This window comes from Leuciscus leuciscus (genome assembly GCF_965113295.1).
Source record: "Leuciscus leuciscus genome assembly, chromosome: 9".
NCBI lineage: Eukaryota > Metazoa > Chordata > Actinopteri > Cypriniformes > Leuciscidae > Leuciscus > Leuciscus leuciscus.
This window is the reverse complement of record NC_138733.1, coordinates 5,303,248-5,319,484: the sequence shown is the minus strand read 5'-3', so window position 1 is coordinate 5,319,484 and position 16,237 is coordinate 5,303,248. Positions and strand designations below refer to the sequence as shown.

The following is a 16,237-nucleotide window of genomic DNA, read 5'->3' as shown; positions in this document are numbered from 1 at the left end:
AGGGATCGCCCAGCCACCCTGCGGAGAAAGCTTATTCCGGCCACCTGTATTCGGGATCTTGTCCTTTCGGTCATGACCCAAAGCTCATGACCATAGGTGAGAGTAGATTGACCGGTAAATCGAGAGCTTCGCCTTGCAGCTCAGCTCTTTCTTCACCACGACCGACCGGTACATCAACCGCATTACTGCAGAAGCTGCACCGATCCGTCTGTCAATCTCCCGTTCCATCCTTCCCTCACTCTAAACAAGACCCCAAGATACTTGAACTCCTCCACTTGAGGCAGGAACTCTCCACCAACCTGAAGTGGGCAAGCCACCCTTTTCTGACTGAGAACCATGGCCTCGGATTTGGAGGCGCTGATTCTCATCCCAGCCGCTTTACACTTGGCTGCAAACCGTCCCAGTGCATGCTGAAGGTCCTGGTCTGAATGGGCCAACATGACAACATCATCGGCAAAAAGCAGAGACGAAATCGTGTGGTCCCCAAACCTGACACCCTCCGGCCCCTGGCTGTGCCAAGAAATTCTGTTTACCGAACAGAACCGGTGACAAAGGGCAGCCCTGCCACAGTCCAACATGCACCGGGAACAAGTCTGACTTACTGCCGGCAATGCGAACCAAGCTCCTGCTCCGGTCGTACAGGGACCGGACAGCCCTTAGCAAAAATCCGAAGGCGCAGGGAAACGACCTTCTCGTTCACCGGGGTGAACTCCAACACATGGCGGCTGAGTTGGGGGGCTATAAGCAAACCCACACCAGCCCGCCGCCTCTCACCATGGGCATTTCCAGAGTGGTAAAGAGTCCATCCTCTCTCAAGGAGTGTGGTTCCAGAGCCCAAGCCGTGCTTGGAGGTGATCCCGACTATCTCTAGTAGGTTGCATTTACCTGTGAAAACAAACCTGGAAAGAGACGTGAGGATTTGAGGATTTCTAGTCAAACTGACTGATCAGCTTTATTTAACCTTATGATTTGAAATGATTCGTTTCAGCCTTGAATGGAAGTTCCCCAAACCGGAAGTGCCACCCATAATTCAAAACGCGTCAGGGATAAGGTGGATATCGTTATCCCCACATCATCACTCGTGTTTATTGGATCCCTCCCATCCTCTGGTGTCGGCGCTGTTCAGAAAAATCAAAAGTGACCTTATAAATCTATGTCTGGGTTTGTTTTAAAGCAACACCAAAGATTTTTTTTGTACCTTAATAATGTTTCCAAAATGGTTTCAGTGGTTCATCAACTCGTAACAGGGTGAACGGCACTTCTGCATTCACTTTGCAACCCTCTATCGGCTATACCAAGCACTTGCACTATGCAAGTTTGCCAGATCGGGTAGCAGATCTGTAGTTCAAATGGGATCTAAGAAACTACAAATTTGACTTGCTTTACGGCAAGCGTTACAATAGCAAAAAAATAGCAAGCAATGTCATTTTGTTTTTCTTCGTTTCTGATGTCGCAATACATCGTACAAATCATGCAACATACTGTACCTTGTCTGTGGACATTGTTCATTCCAAAGCCGGTGCTGGATAAACAAATAGCGTGCGTGCGACGGTAGGCTGCGGTAGGCTAAATTATTTACGACAGTGGTAATGGACAGTTCCACTTCCAACCTGCAGGGGGACCGAAGAAGAAAAGGGCTTTGGTGTTGCTTTAACCCTGTCCTAAAGATCCTGGATCAGCGCTCATTCGCTCGCTCACTCTCCCTGGTTGTGGAAGTGATGTTATTTTAGTCAAACCCCCACCAGCACGTTCACCGGATCAAATCTCTCTCTCACACACACACACACACACACACACACACGTCAGTCTTCAATGTGTCTCTCACGACACCCAGAGGACTCGCTGACCTGTGTGTCTACAGACAGGGAGAGCAGGGTAGACCAGGATTCGTCGAGCTCAGTGTAGATGTGAAGGTTTGAGAGATTAACATGGGCAACAGAGCATCCAGAAGAAACTCTGACGGTACGTCACACTGATTTATATCTGACTGTCCGTCTTTCGGTCCGTCTTTCTGTGAGTTTTGACTATATTTAGTCTCTGGTGAACAATGCTCCCTCAGTAATGCGAGTTGGGTTGGGTTTGACATGTAGAGTGACTAAAGAAAGAAACAACCAATCAGAGTGCTTAAAAGTGACCATGTGACCAGGTAAGAGGAGTTTAGGTGTGTTTTTTTTTTTCCTCTCTTAATTTAATTAAATAGTTAAGTACTATTTTTGGCATTTGTTTTACATAGATTTTTTTTTAAAATATAGTTAAAGTAGGTAAAATGTTAATACAAATAATAAAATATAATATGCACAAATAAATGGTACATAATTAGCACTTTCCATGCTATGACCATTCATAGTGTTATTTTATTTTAGCATTTTAGCATTAAAATGGTAAATTAGCTTACTTTTTTTATATTTTCAGTTTTGTTTTTTGTTTTCAAATCCATTTTCACTTAACCATATACAAAACCATAAACAATCTTGTGCCGTTCCAATAATTATAATTTAATATTTCTAAATTAGCTTAATTTTATTTTGAATTCAGTTTAGTCATTTTAATATTTCAACTTTTGAGTTTTCCATCTAACATTTATAAATATTTTATCAGCTTACAACAAACAAAATTTAATAACCAATTATATTTTAGCATTCAACAGCTAAAGCATCAAATGAGTTGAGTTGGGTTGGGTTTGACATGTAGAGTGACTAAAGAAAGAAACAACCAATCAGAGTGCATAAAAGTGACCATATGACCAGGTCATAGGAGTTTAGGTGTGTTTTTCCTCTCTCTTAATTTAATTTTACTAGTAAAGTACTACTTTTGGCATTTGGTTTGCATAGACAGAATCTCTAGTTAAAATGAACAACTGAACCCAATGACGAAATCAAATGAATCACTATGACAACAAACAAGGCAGGGAGAAACGGTGCAAATGAAAACAAAACCGAGTTCTAGATGTGAGACAGAGAAACACACTCGATCTCTTACACACATGCTCGTTTCCTGAGGGTGTGCAGGTCAAATATAAATCTGGCTGTGACAGATTATGTGTTTGCTAAAGGAGGCTGTGTGTGTGTTAAGAGAGAATGTGCACGTGCGAGTGAGAGTGTGTGTGTGTGTGTGTGTGTGTGTGTGTGTGTGTGTGTGTGTGTGTGTGTGTGTGTGTGTGTGTGTGTGTGTGTGTGTGTGTGTGTGTGTGTGTGTGCATTTACATAGCAACGAATCACTAATAATTCAGTGTTTTGTGTTGTTAACTTGTGAGGATTTCACCTCAAGCGACCTAAGAGACTTCCACTTTGCCAGCCACAGTTTTTCTCTTGTACATGATGATTAGGGCGAGTAAATCTGAATTGGGTGATGTCACACTAAAACTGAACTGATATATAATCCCGTGCACATGCATTTTGAGACATTCGTAACACTGTTCTCTTGTGTGTTTCCCCCAGCCGGGGCATATTACCCTGCTCAGCCCCAGTTTACACCCCCTGTTGCCCCAGCGCCTGTGATCATGAGCCCCGCCCCCCCACAGCAACAGCCCCCGCCCCCTCAACAGCAGCAAGCCCCGCCCAGACGCGAACGCAAGCCGGTAAGCCATGAATCGACACGCATCTACAGCTTCTGTGTTCCTTGTGTGAAGGTGCTTTGAGATTTGTTTATATTTTTACTTGCATCTCCTGAAAATATTGCTGTCTCTAGGTTTTTAATTTGACATTTTTTATCAGCAATGTTTTTTGCTAATTAACAATCATTTTGCTCAGTAATTATTTTAGTGAGCCGTATATGTCATCTATACAGATTAATGTGTCATTTTTATCAGCAATTTATTTGCAAATTAACAATCATTTTGCTCAGCAATTATTTTAGTCAGCCGTATGTCATCTATACAGATTAATTTGTTAATTTCATGCCTCTATAATTGCCACAAAAACTGAGCAAATCCGGTCTTTGAAAGGACTGGCTCTCTGGGTCGATGTGATTTACGAAGGCATTTATGTGCAGTCAAGTGAAAGTTTAATAAGATCATCTTTCCTGTTTGAAATGGTTTGCAAAGATTCACCTGAATGTTGTTGTTGTCCTGCTCAGAGGAAGTTTTCTTCATTAACACACACAATGTTTATTTGTATAGCACTTGTAAAAACAACCACAGCTGACCAACGTGCTTAATGTCAGGATACACAAAGAAAAAAAGAAAAAAACCAACACAGTAGAGAATGTAACAGTTGCAAAACTCTACTTAAAATGAGTGTTAAGGAATACAGGTGGGTCTTAAGCAACGAATTGAAAAGGCACGCTGCTCGTGTTTTGAATATATATATACACACACACACACACACACACACACACACTCTGAACCACAAAACCAGTCACATGGGTCATTTTTCTGAATTTGAGATTTATACATCACATGAAAGCTGAATATATAAGCTTTCCATTGATGTGTGGTTTGTTAGGATAGGACAATATTGGTCGAGATACAACTATTGTAAATCTGGAATCTGAGGGTGCAAAAAAATCGAAACATTGAGAAAATCTCCTTTAAAGTTGTCCATTTATGTTGGCGATTGTGCAGCATTCACTCACAAAAATAAATGTTTTATATATTTACGGTAGGAAATTTACAAAATATCTTCATGGAACATGATCTTCACTTAATATCCTAATGATTTTTGGCATAAAAGAAAAATTTATAATTTGGACCCATACAATGTATTGTTGGCTGTTGCCACAAATATACCCATGTGATCCAGGGTCACATATTTTTAAAGGGGTGGTATAATGCCCTTTTCATAAGATGTAAAATAAGTATCTGATGTCCCCAGAGTGTGTATATGAAGTTTTAGCTCAAAATACCCCACAGAAAATTTTCACTTTTTGAGGGTGAGCAAAAACAAAATGTATTTGTGTGTCCCTTTAAATGCAAATGAGCCGCTGCTCCCGGCACAGGGGGCGGAGCTTCAAGTGCTCATGTCCTTTTACCTCACACACACATGCACTGAATTTCAAAAACTTTTAGCCTTTTATGTTCAAACCGCAGTCAGATTTATAGATTATTATGACAGAATATGTTAATCAATGACTAGAAGATAACTACACATAAGCTACATAAATTCATCAACTAACCATTCAGAAATGTCCTGTTGCTTCTACATGTTGTCACTTCTTCTTGAGTCTCTCCATCAATGTCTGACTCCGGGCTGAACATAAAAGGCTAAAAAAAATTACATTTTCAGTGCATGTGTGTGTGAGGTAAAAGGACATAATCTGTTGAAGGTCCGTCCCCTGTGCTGGGAGCATTAGCTCATTTGCATTTAAAGGAACAGACACAAAACGGTGCGTTTTTGCTCGCCCTCAAAAAACGACAATTTTAACATGCTATATAAAAATATCTGTGGGGTATTTTGAGCTAAAACTTCACACACACACTCAGTCTCTGACTTATTTTACATCTTGTGAAAAGGGCATTAGCCTATACCACCCCTTTAAACTTGTGTTGAAGTCGCCAGTCGATGTCATTTCGTCTTCAGTTTAAAAAAAAAATCACGTTTAACGGTGCAATTCCTGGTAAAAGAACTGCATTACCCATGATTCTGTGTAACATTTATTATCGAACAGCTCTATATAAAAAGTTGGATATTTACTGTATTATATCCAACTTTATCTGCATTCATACAGTACTCTTAGTCTGATTGCTTTTAGCATTGCAAAGTGTAAACTATATTATTGCCCAGCACTAATATGATACATGTGACTGTAAGGCATGAAGATATTAAGATGTTATAAACATAAACATGCTTTTAAAAACAATGTGTATTGTGAAAGTGCTATAGACTTCACTTGGCTTATGCATTTGTACACATCTGGTTGTTTTGCAGTAAACTTAAGCTACATTTATTTCTATTCTTTAAATAAAGCATTTTGTTTTAAAGTGCTTTTTTATTGCATTCCTCGCAATTCTTTATGCAGTTTATTCCTTCATTAAAGATGTCTGTTTATCAAATACTACCGGTAAGTTATGTTGTGATGTACCTTGTAGCTGGTTGGCTTATAACTCTTTAACAGAGACTTCTTAAAACAAGAAACAAAGAACCACTGAAAAAGTGGACAGATATTAGGATCTTTTGGGTGGCGCTGATGAACTTAAATATGGTTTATACAGGCAGCTCCAGCTTAAAGTCAGCATGAATAGTCTTTTCTTCCCTTTAGTGCCGTATATATGAGTAAAACTGCTTCTGGAACAGGAACAAATGTGGGCGGGGCTTGATTTTTGTCTGTGGGGAATTAATTGGTTGGTCGTGGTTTGCTATTGGTGGATCTCATGTGAGTGACAGGTTGCCCCGCCCTCATGCCAGTAATGACGTCATCAGAGAAGAGATGCTCATTCGAATCCCAAAAAACGTGCATTCGAATTTTTGGTGTGTCGAGGCGCGCGAGACATGATGACATAACTGGCGCGTTTAGTTTTTGTTAGCTTATCCAGTATACAGCGCGGTGCGGCTGTGTTTTTCATTTGGAAAATGGCGGGAAAGTCGAAAAAACGTTAGGAAAAGTTCGGAAGTCGGGAAACATCAGTCAGAGCTGAGCGTGCGTTACATCAGCTGGAAACATAGTCAACAAAAAGTGCTCAGCACTCGCTGCAGATCAAGCTGAGTGCCTGGTGTTTTTGACGAACAGTATGTAGATGTAGTGAGTAACATTAGAAGTGGATTGTTTCTGAATGGCGGTTTGCTATTTTGTGTTCATGTAACGTTAGTTTTACGCAGTCTGTTGAAGCGCGTTTTCTCAGGTTACTGATGCACTTACACCGTTTTATGCACTATTGTAACCTAAATTTACTCGCATGCACATTAAGGAAATTATATTGTATTTAAAACCAATTGTTTTAAAAGTTATTGCACTTTAAAAAGTGAATGTCATTTAATTTCAATAAAATATTGCGACGCTTGATTTGCTTTAATATTTGCTTATTACACTCGCTTGTGCCCTCTTGTGGGCATAGGAGACAATACAGTACTTCTTTTCCTCTTAACATTCTACGGAAGCCCTGAACCACAATGTAAAAAAATTATAAAAAATTCTAGCATTTCGAGAATAAAGTCGAAATATTTCGAGAATAAAGTAACGAGAATACAGTCTTCCGTAGAAGTTCTTATTTATTAATTTTTTGGTTTTAAAAATGATGAATCTAAATATAAGCTTTTTACTTTTATATGAGCTTTCAACAAAAGGAAATTCTACAGGTGCTAATGTATTTGCGCAGTGTATTTTGTAACGTCCTATAACAAATGGTAATGCCGTGTTGTTAGTTTAGCACCTGTAGAATTTCCTTTGGTTGAAAGCCCAGATAAAAGTAAAAAGCTACTGTTTTGTTTAGATCCATGTCAGGCAGTTCGACTTCACGAGCGCATTTCTTCACACACACACACACACACACACACACACACACACACAAAAACTTCTACGGAAGACTTCTCGTAATTTTGACTTTATTCTCAAAATATTACGACTTTATTCTCGTAATGTTTCGACTTTAATCTCGAAATATTTTGTCTTTAATCTCGAAATATTTCGACTTTATTCTCAATGTTTCGACTTTATTCTCGTAATGTTTCGACTTCACGTAATGTTTCGACTTCACGTAATGTTTCGACTTCACGTAATGTTTCGACTTTATTCTCGTAATGTTTCGACTTTATTCTCGAAATGTTTCGACTTTATTCTCGAAATGTTTCGACTTTATTCTTTTTCTTTTTTACGTTGCGGTTCAGGGCTTCTGTAATTGCCTTTAGAATTTGAATATAATATTCGAATTTTGCTAATATGTAAGAAAGATATTTGAATTTAGCCTCTCAGCCATTTTGACAGCCCTATTGTGCTTTTAGCCTGAAATGCATTGGTCCTGTTGTTCTGTTGATGCACTGCTGTATTTCCACAGCCGGTCAAAGGTCATTTCCACTAAGGGACACTGGTGAAGCATCAGCGCTTCAGTGTGGGATGTGTTAGCGTGTGTTTGCTGCTGTTATCAGGGTCTCTGGGAGCTCACAGCTGGGAAACTGCACTGGACTTTGACTTATCGTGTCTCGCATTCAGTCCGTCAGTGAGGTTACATTTTAGAGGAATAGAAACTGAGCGAAAGTTGTGGAAGGAGGAGAGGCGGAGAAGAGAGAGGAGAGAGAGAGGGAGCTGCAACGAGCTGTTGTATTATGTAATATATGAATTAATGTATTTTCCATCAATACTGACACACAGGACATGGGAGTTTAATCCTCATGAAATTACATGTTGGGATATAGCCTTATGTCTTCATGACATGCTTTACGTCATGATTTTCAATTTAAAAAATAAAAGAAATTGTGAAAAAACGGCTGATCGCTTTATGAATTGACAGTCTTTCTGCTAATCTACAACTTATTTGCCATTAAAGATTTATTTTGGATTGAGCTTGATTTGGAGTAAATGCTCCCTGATAATTTTGTTTTTATTTTATTGTATTTTTTGGAATCCTCAAACAAACTGATGAACGGCATTCAATGATTAAGAATCAGATTTAATAATAAACATATTTTGATGTCGATTGTCTGGTTTATTTATCATATTTTAGTTATTTTGGCTATAGTTGAAGTTCTGAATGGCCCGTAAGATTTTTAAAATACAGTATAAACAGTGAAATATTATTACAATTTAAAATAACTGCTTTAAAATAATTAATTAATAGTAATTTATTCCTGTGATCAAAGCTGAATTTTCAGCATCATTACTCCAGTCTTCAGTGTCACATGATCCTTCAGAAATCAGTATAATATGAGGATTTGATGCTCAATAAACATTTATGATTATCATCCATGTTGAACACAGTTGAGCTGCTTGTGTATATATTTTATTTCCGGATTCTTTGATGAACAGAAAGTTCAAAGGAACAGCATTTATTTGAAGTAGAAATCTTTTGCGACATTAAACGTGTGAGATTTGAACAATTTAAAGCACCAAAGTCAGTGGGTTCAGTTCTAGGGCTCCACGTGGCTCTCAGTCTCCACCCCCGTCTCTCTCTCTCTCTCTCTCTCTCTCTCTCTCTCTCTCTCTCTCTCTCTCTCTCTCTCTCTCTCTCTCTCTCTCTCTCTCTGTGTGTGTGTGTGTTCAGTGTGGTGGGCGTTCCACATTCCTGTGCACTCGTTTCACAAGGCCGAACTCTCTCTCTCACTCTATTTTTCCTTCCCTGCTCTCCTGTACGTGAGAGAGAGTTTGAGGCCCGTGTCGGCCCAGGCCGTGTGTGAATGTGCTGCCCAGTTTAGTGTGTGCGAGTCAGGCTGAGTTTAAACTTCAGCCCCAGGATGAGCCGGGCCTAGAAGAGCTCAACCCCTCCGTCCGAGGGGAGGAAGGTAGGGAATGTGCTGTCTCATGCGTGTGTGTGTGCGCGTGTGTGAGTGTGTGTGTGGGGGGGGGTGTTTGTCTCGTTGAACTGGTAAGCCGATATATATAATTCATTGCGATAGATAAGTTGGACAAACAGACTGCTTTGAGTTTGTACGAGTTTTAAGAGGCCGTGTGAAAGTTTTCCAGGCTCTTGTGCATTCTCTTCTTTATAAGGTGCTCCAGTGTGTGTGTGTGTGTGTGTGTGTGTGTGTGTGTGTGTGTGTTTGCCAGAGACATTCGTTGCATATTTTGTCTCTTGCAGCACTGATAAATGCTTCTTGGATTGAATCACTCGCTGTTGTTGATGTTTTCCTGTTGTTCGAACTGTTTTCCATGTGGTGCATGTTAAGTTGTCATGTTCTCATACTTTGTTACATGTTTTAAATGCTTCTCTCTAGATCAGAATCAGAGACCCTAACCAGGGAGGTCGTGACATCACAGAAGAGATCATGTCAGGTGGTCGCAGTGGCTTGACACCGACGCCTCCACAGGTAACACACACACTTTACACACCCTCATGCCGATTCAAATGACTTATAGCACCAAATTGCTATGACACATTTTCTATCAATACTGATGCGAATTTCATTTAATTACATTAAATGATATGTTGGGATATTGTCATCATGACATGTTTTGTGTCATGATTTATCATTATCAATGCGTTGATTTTGTGAAAGAACAGCTCACTATTTTGTGAATTGAAAGCATGTCCGATAATCTACAACATTAAACATTTTGGAGTGATCTGTATTTGGAGTTAACCCTCTGGTGCTGCTCGTGTGCCGCTCAAAAAATGACTGGAATGAACCCTTTGGTTCTCGTCACGTGTTGGTCAAAAATGACATAAATTAACCCTTTGGCTCTCCTCACGTGCCAGTCAAAAATGACCGTTTAAATTTTTTACTTTTTTTTATTATTTCAATTAAGTGAATGTACTATATTTTAATTTGATTAAAAAAAATTCTTTCATATTTTTGTATTTTTAGGGTATATTATGGTACTAAATTATATTTATGGAATAGTTATGATCCAAAAACCTGTTAACCACTTTTTGAGTATAGACTTGAAAATTAAATTTCCAACTTAATCTATCGTAAATCTCGACGTAAGTTTGGTCTATTTTAAAAGAGAACACTTGGCAGATTATTGCTGAAGTAAAAAAAAAGTTATAAATGTTTAAATTTATTCTTATGTAAAATGTACTTGTACTTTTTTTTTATGAAATATATATTTTCCAAAACATGTTTTGCTCTAAAACTGATCAAATCGAAGCCATAAATCTAAACAAGCTGTGTTCCAAATTTGAGGTTGATATCTCAAAAAAATTAGCTTCTAGTGAGATTTTCATTGGGCGCAGTCCCAAATGCTTCCACTAGGTGATAGTATTTGGTTCCCATTCATTTCAAACGCGCTCATTTTTGACCACGAACAAAACGAGTGTGAATTTTTTTTTTTTCAGGACCATTTAACCTTTTCGAATCATGTAAATTATTATTTATTTATTTTTTATGTTCACACAGCAAGTGCCAAAACCTTTACCAAATTTCGCACCATTCTGGTGAAGTGAAAAATTCGTGTAAAAAAAAAAAAACAGCACCAGAGATACAATGCTTTTTTACAAGAGAAAGAATCGTTTTTTTTATTTAATGGTATCCTCAAACTGATTAGCTGTCGTAAAGCTCAACCCCATTTAATTATTCAGAATCATATTTAATCATAAATGTATTCGAAGCTGTGATGATTTATGATGTTTCGTACAAATAATATATAATGAATTTTCATTTTTGCATAAACTATTTCTTAAAGCCCAACGGTGACAACGCCACGTCTCCGGTCGTCATGACAACCAGGGCGGAGTTTCCCATCCCTCCAGGTGAAAGCCCATTACCCGACACCCCGCATACTCCGCCCCCTACCAGTCCGATAAGCGACACGGTAGATGCTCCGCCCCTAGCGCCTGCAGACGACGCCCATGTGACGCCTACAGTGGTGGATTTGCCCCCTTTTAATACTGCAGAAGCCACACCCCCTAAGAGCAAAGAGGAGGGGCCTGTGAATGTACCGATGCCGGTCCCCACCCCCCAGGCGGAGCCTGTGCTTGAATCTCCGATAGTGCAACCGGAGGAGCTCCAGCTGTTCAACGGAGTCCCGGCAAGAGACATCAGCCCTATTGCTGAGCCAGACATCACTAAAGAAGCACCACCGATTACCATGGAAATTCCTGATAGGACTGTTCCTCTTCAGGTTGTCAAGGAGACCCCTGTTGCGGTTGTTAAGGAAGTGCCAGCTCCTGTTGTTAAGGTGCCAGCTTCTGTTGTTCAGGAGCCTACTCCTCCATTTTTCAAGGAGCCTATTCCTCCGGTTGTCAAGGAGCCTATTCCTCCGGTTGTCAAGGAGCCTATTCCTCCGGTTGTCAAGGAGCCTATTCCTCCGGTTGTCAAGGAGCCTATTCCTCCGGTTGTCAAGGAGCCTATTCCTCCGGTTGTCAAGGAGCCTATTCCTCCGGTTGTCAAGGAGTCTATTCCTCCAGTTGTCAAGGAGCATATTCCTCCAGTTGTCAAGGAGCATATTCCTCCAGTTGTCAAGGAGTCTATTCCTCCAGTTGTCAAGGAGATCCCTGTTCCTGTCAAGGAGACCGCCGCCCCTGTCGTCAAGGAGACCACCGCTCCTGTTGTAAAGGAGACCCCTGCTCTTGTTGTCAAGGGAACCCCTGCTCTTGTTGTCAAGGCAACTGTCCCTGTGGTTGCCAAGGAAGCGCCCAAAGCGGTTGATTCGGAAGCCCTGACGCAGGAGACTGTTGTCAAGGAAATGCCTGATGTCAAGGAGACACCTACTAAACAAGTCCTGGAAACTCCACTTGTCGTCAAGGAAACACCTTCACTCGTTGCCAAGGAAACCCCCGAACCACTTTTGAGGGAAACTACCGCCCCTTCAGAGGTTGTTGCGAGCGTTTCTAAAGCCACGCCCCCTCCGACAGAAGAGCGAGAGGACACGCCCACTACACAGACCACACCCTCGGAGAGTACTTTACAAGGTGCGTAAGGCAGTTCGTAACACAGTGACAATGTTATTTTAGTATTTATTTCAGTTTTCAATGGTTTTGGTTTTAGTTTAGTTTACAACAATACTACATAGTGCAAGTGTTGACATTAGGTATATATAGTAGGCATTAGCATAAACGTCTGCCATCAGTCATGCTGGGCATGTAGAAAATATAGCTGAGCAAGTTAATGTCAACATGTTTATATCCAACTACCTGAAGAAAAACACACCTGGTTTAATGACATTCGAAGGAAACTCTAGCGCCTCCTTGAGTTTGGAGGTTTGATGCCTTCTAGACCTGCACAATTCTTTCATGATTATGGTTTGAATGAATGATTCAGTAACTCACTAAAATAAAGATTTCACTTGTTTCATTACTGGATGAATCAGCGTTTTTGACCGAATCTCTGAATCGAGATCACAATCTTTTAACGATTAATCGTGCCGTTCTATACCTTCAATAGTAACACAAGAACACACGTTAAGTGAATGATTCAATGACTCGCTCATAAAGATTTCACTTGTTTCATTACTGGATGAATCAGCATTTTTGAACGAATCTCTTGAATGGGTGATTCAATGACTCACTCATAAAGTCTTCACTTGTTTCATTACTGGATGAATCAGCATATTTGAATGAATCTGTTGAATGAATGATTCAATGACTCACTCATAAAGTCTTCACTTGTTTCATTACTGGATAAATCAGCATTTTTGAATGAATCTCTTGAATGAATGATTCAATGACTCACTCAAAGTCTTCAATTGTTTAATTTTTGGATGAATCATCGTTTTTGAACGAATCTCTTGATTGAATGATTCAATGACTCACTCATAAAGTCTTCAATTGTTTCATTACTGTAGGAATCATCGTGGTCACACTTTATTTTGATGGTCCTTTTTGAATATTTGGTTGACTATAAGTAACGTTGCACCAGTGTGTCAACTAACTGTCATTAGAGTATTAGTAGACTGTCTGCTTAATATCTGCTAACTCTTTATACTGATAGTCCTCCAACAGACATTTTGTTGACTATAAGTTACTTTGCAAGTACATGTCAACTTATCCTAACCCTAACCCTACCAGTCTACTAATACTCTACCAACACTCTAATGAGAGTTAGTAGACATGTTGGTAAAATGTTACTAATAGTACAACAGAATGTGTTAAAGGGACCATCAAAATAAATTATTCAAAGTTTGAATCGAGATCACGATCTTTTAACGATGAATCATGCAGCTCTTATACCTATAATAGTAATGTAAGAACGTACGTTAAGTACTATATGCTAAATTAGGCAGCGTACATTGACCAAGCATTAGCGTTTGTGTACTTGCATAGAGTATGTTTCTGGTCTAAAGCTCTTTCCACTCTCCTCTGCTGGAATTTGCTGCAGCCACACTGTTTAGTCAATAGAGCATGTCTTCATACTCAGTGTGTGTTTATGTATTTGCAGTGGTTTCTGTGCCAAAGAAGAAGAGAAAAATGAAAGACCTGAACAAGAAGGAGGCGGGAGATCTTCTTGATGCCTTCAAAGAGGTGTGTAGAAGAGCGCCAACTGTTTTATGCCCAGAAACAACGACTGTGTGTTCATTCAATAACAAAAGCTCAGTCCAAGGCTTGTTCATTATGTGCGTTTGGCAGATGCTTTTATCACATCATGAGTGATGTGAATCCCAGACTCAACTTTTTTTTAACCATTTACAGGCTATAATGCAAATAAAACCGTTTTGAAAATACAGATTTCACCCGCAGTGCAAAATTCTACCTATTTTCTAGCATGGAGTGATGAATTCTGAGTGATAAAGTGATGGGGATAATGATGATAATCATTATATTAAGTAGGGCTGAACGATTAATTGCATTTGCGATAATATCGCGATATGATGAAATGCGATTTTTTTAAACCGCAAAGCTGCGATTATAGTCTGGTCACGTGACACGCGAGAGTAAACCAGTCTGATTTACAGATGAAGCATCAACTTGGCACGCGACATATACTATTTTTTACAGTCTATGGACACATATAGACCTGGCTACAGGAAATAACAGTTTGTTTAATTTATGTTATATTGTGTTATAGATTCTCTCCAACGATTCTGTATTGTATATGTCTGAGCTTAGTTTTAAACACAGACGTGTACGACGCGCGTGCTTTATAAACAACCGTATTCTGCTTGCTTCTAATTCCTCTGTCTCTCACACACACACACACGACACCACTCGAACCTTACGAGAAATAATCTTTAATAAAGTTCGGAAAAGTTGAAGCGAGTTACAAGGACATTCAGGCTTCATTGCGCAAGATATGAGATACGCGCGGTCTGCGTGATGTTACTTCAGTAAGTTAGTGCGCGGTCTCGCCCGCCGGTATTTTACTAACAAATGTTCTACGAAGGCATCATATGTCTTGGAATGCAGTTGGCTTATATATTAAAAATATGAAAATCACCGACAGAAGCTGCTTTCAATTTCAAATACTCACGTGCGTTTTGCGAAGAGCATTTGAGCATGCGGCTGTGAGCGAGTCTACGTGGTTACTGGGGTGGTAGTGGCGCAGTGGATAAGACACATGCCTTTGGTGTGAGAGACCCGGGTTCGAATCCACTGTGAGACACCAATGTGTCCCTGAGCAAGACACTTAACCCCTAGTTGCTCCAGAGGCGTGCGACCTCTGACATATATAGCAATTGTAAGTCGCTTTGGATAAAAAAAAGCGTCAGCTAAATGAATAAATGTAAATGTAAATGTTAAATGTACGTTTACATCTCAAAATGCTTTTATGACGCGAATTTACCGGTAATGTGACACAGTCAGTTATTAAACAAACAGGACAAACCACATCTTATAATTTCAAAAGAGATGAACACGTTCAGACAGCCTACTCTTAAATACTGAAAGCACTCTTTGTTTATTGCTTGTAATATTTTTTTCCCTCTTTGTTATTTGTTTTGAAGCTATATTTGTTAAAATTATTAACATGTAATTGCATTAATTTAGTTTTTTAATGTGTAATTATTATAAGTAGGCCTAATTATAATTATGTAATTAAATATTTTAAGTTTTATTAATAAGATCAATTAAAGAAAAAAAATGTATCGGCTCATGAGGTGCCTAAAGATTTCCTTCCCTATTTTACAATGATTTATTGCTTGTTTTTGTTGAAAAATAGAAAAGATAAAGAGCTTAAAAAATAATCGCATATTAAATCGCAATCGCAATATTGGTAAAAAAAATCGCAATTAGATTATTTTCCAAAATCGTCCAGCCCTAATATTAAGTGGTTTTAAGTGCTATGTGCTTACATCGAAAAATAAGTACAATGTACTTATTGTGTTCATGTTGGATAGTAAAACACTTGTGCTGCTATTGAGGTGTGATACAGGTAAGGTTTGGGACGGGTGTGGTGGTATGGGAGGGTCAACAATGTAATTATATATGTAATTACATAAATGAGTTACAGCTGTAATTACATGCAGGTATTTTTAAAATATTTAAGTACAATGGATTACACTTTATTTTAATGTGTCATTGTTACAGTGTAATTATTTAAGTACTGAGTAATATTAGTGAACTACATGTATAGGGTTAGGGTAGGATTAGGGTTTGGTTGAGGGTTAGTTGCATGTAATTATGCATAATTTACTGTTATTACTATGGTAAGTACATGTAACATATGGACACTAAAATAAAGTGTTACCGTACAATATAAAGACATGTATGTACACGATTTGTTCTGTCGTAGACAAGACCATTGCATCAAATTACTAATCTCAATGTTAGTACATAGTA

General features: G+C 39.1%; 1 protein-coding gene across 5 annotated transcripts in view; it reads left to right on the top strand.

Annotated features, from left to right (window-relative positions):
* Positions 1–16,237, top strand: part of eif4g1b (eukaryotic translation initiation factor 4 gamma, 1b) — an 82,538-nt gene that overhangs the window by 32,021 nt on the left and 34,280 nt on the right. For 4 of the 5 annotated variants that reach the window (XM_082179818.1, XM_082179820.1, XM_082179821.1 and 1 more), the window contains 4 exons: positions 3,438–3,577; positions 9,798–9,890; positions 11,209–12,436; positions 13,902–13,984. In XM_082179818.1, coding sequence (XP_082035944.1) covers positions 3,438–3,577; positions 9,798–9,890; positions 11,209–12,436; positions 13,902–13,984 — 1,544 coding nt within the window. Of the gene's footprint in view, positions 1–3,437; positions 3,578–9,123; positions 9,366–9,797; positions 9,891–11,208; positions 12,437–13,901; positions 13,985–16,237 lie in introns of those variants that run through there. The other variant, XM_082179822.1, reaches the window with a different exon arrangement.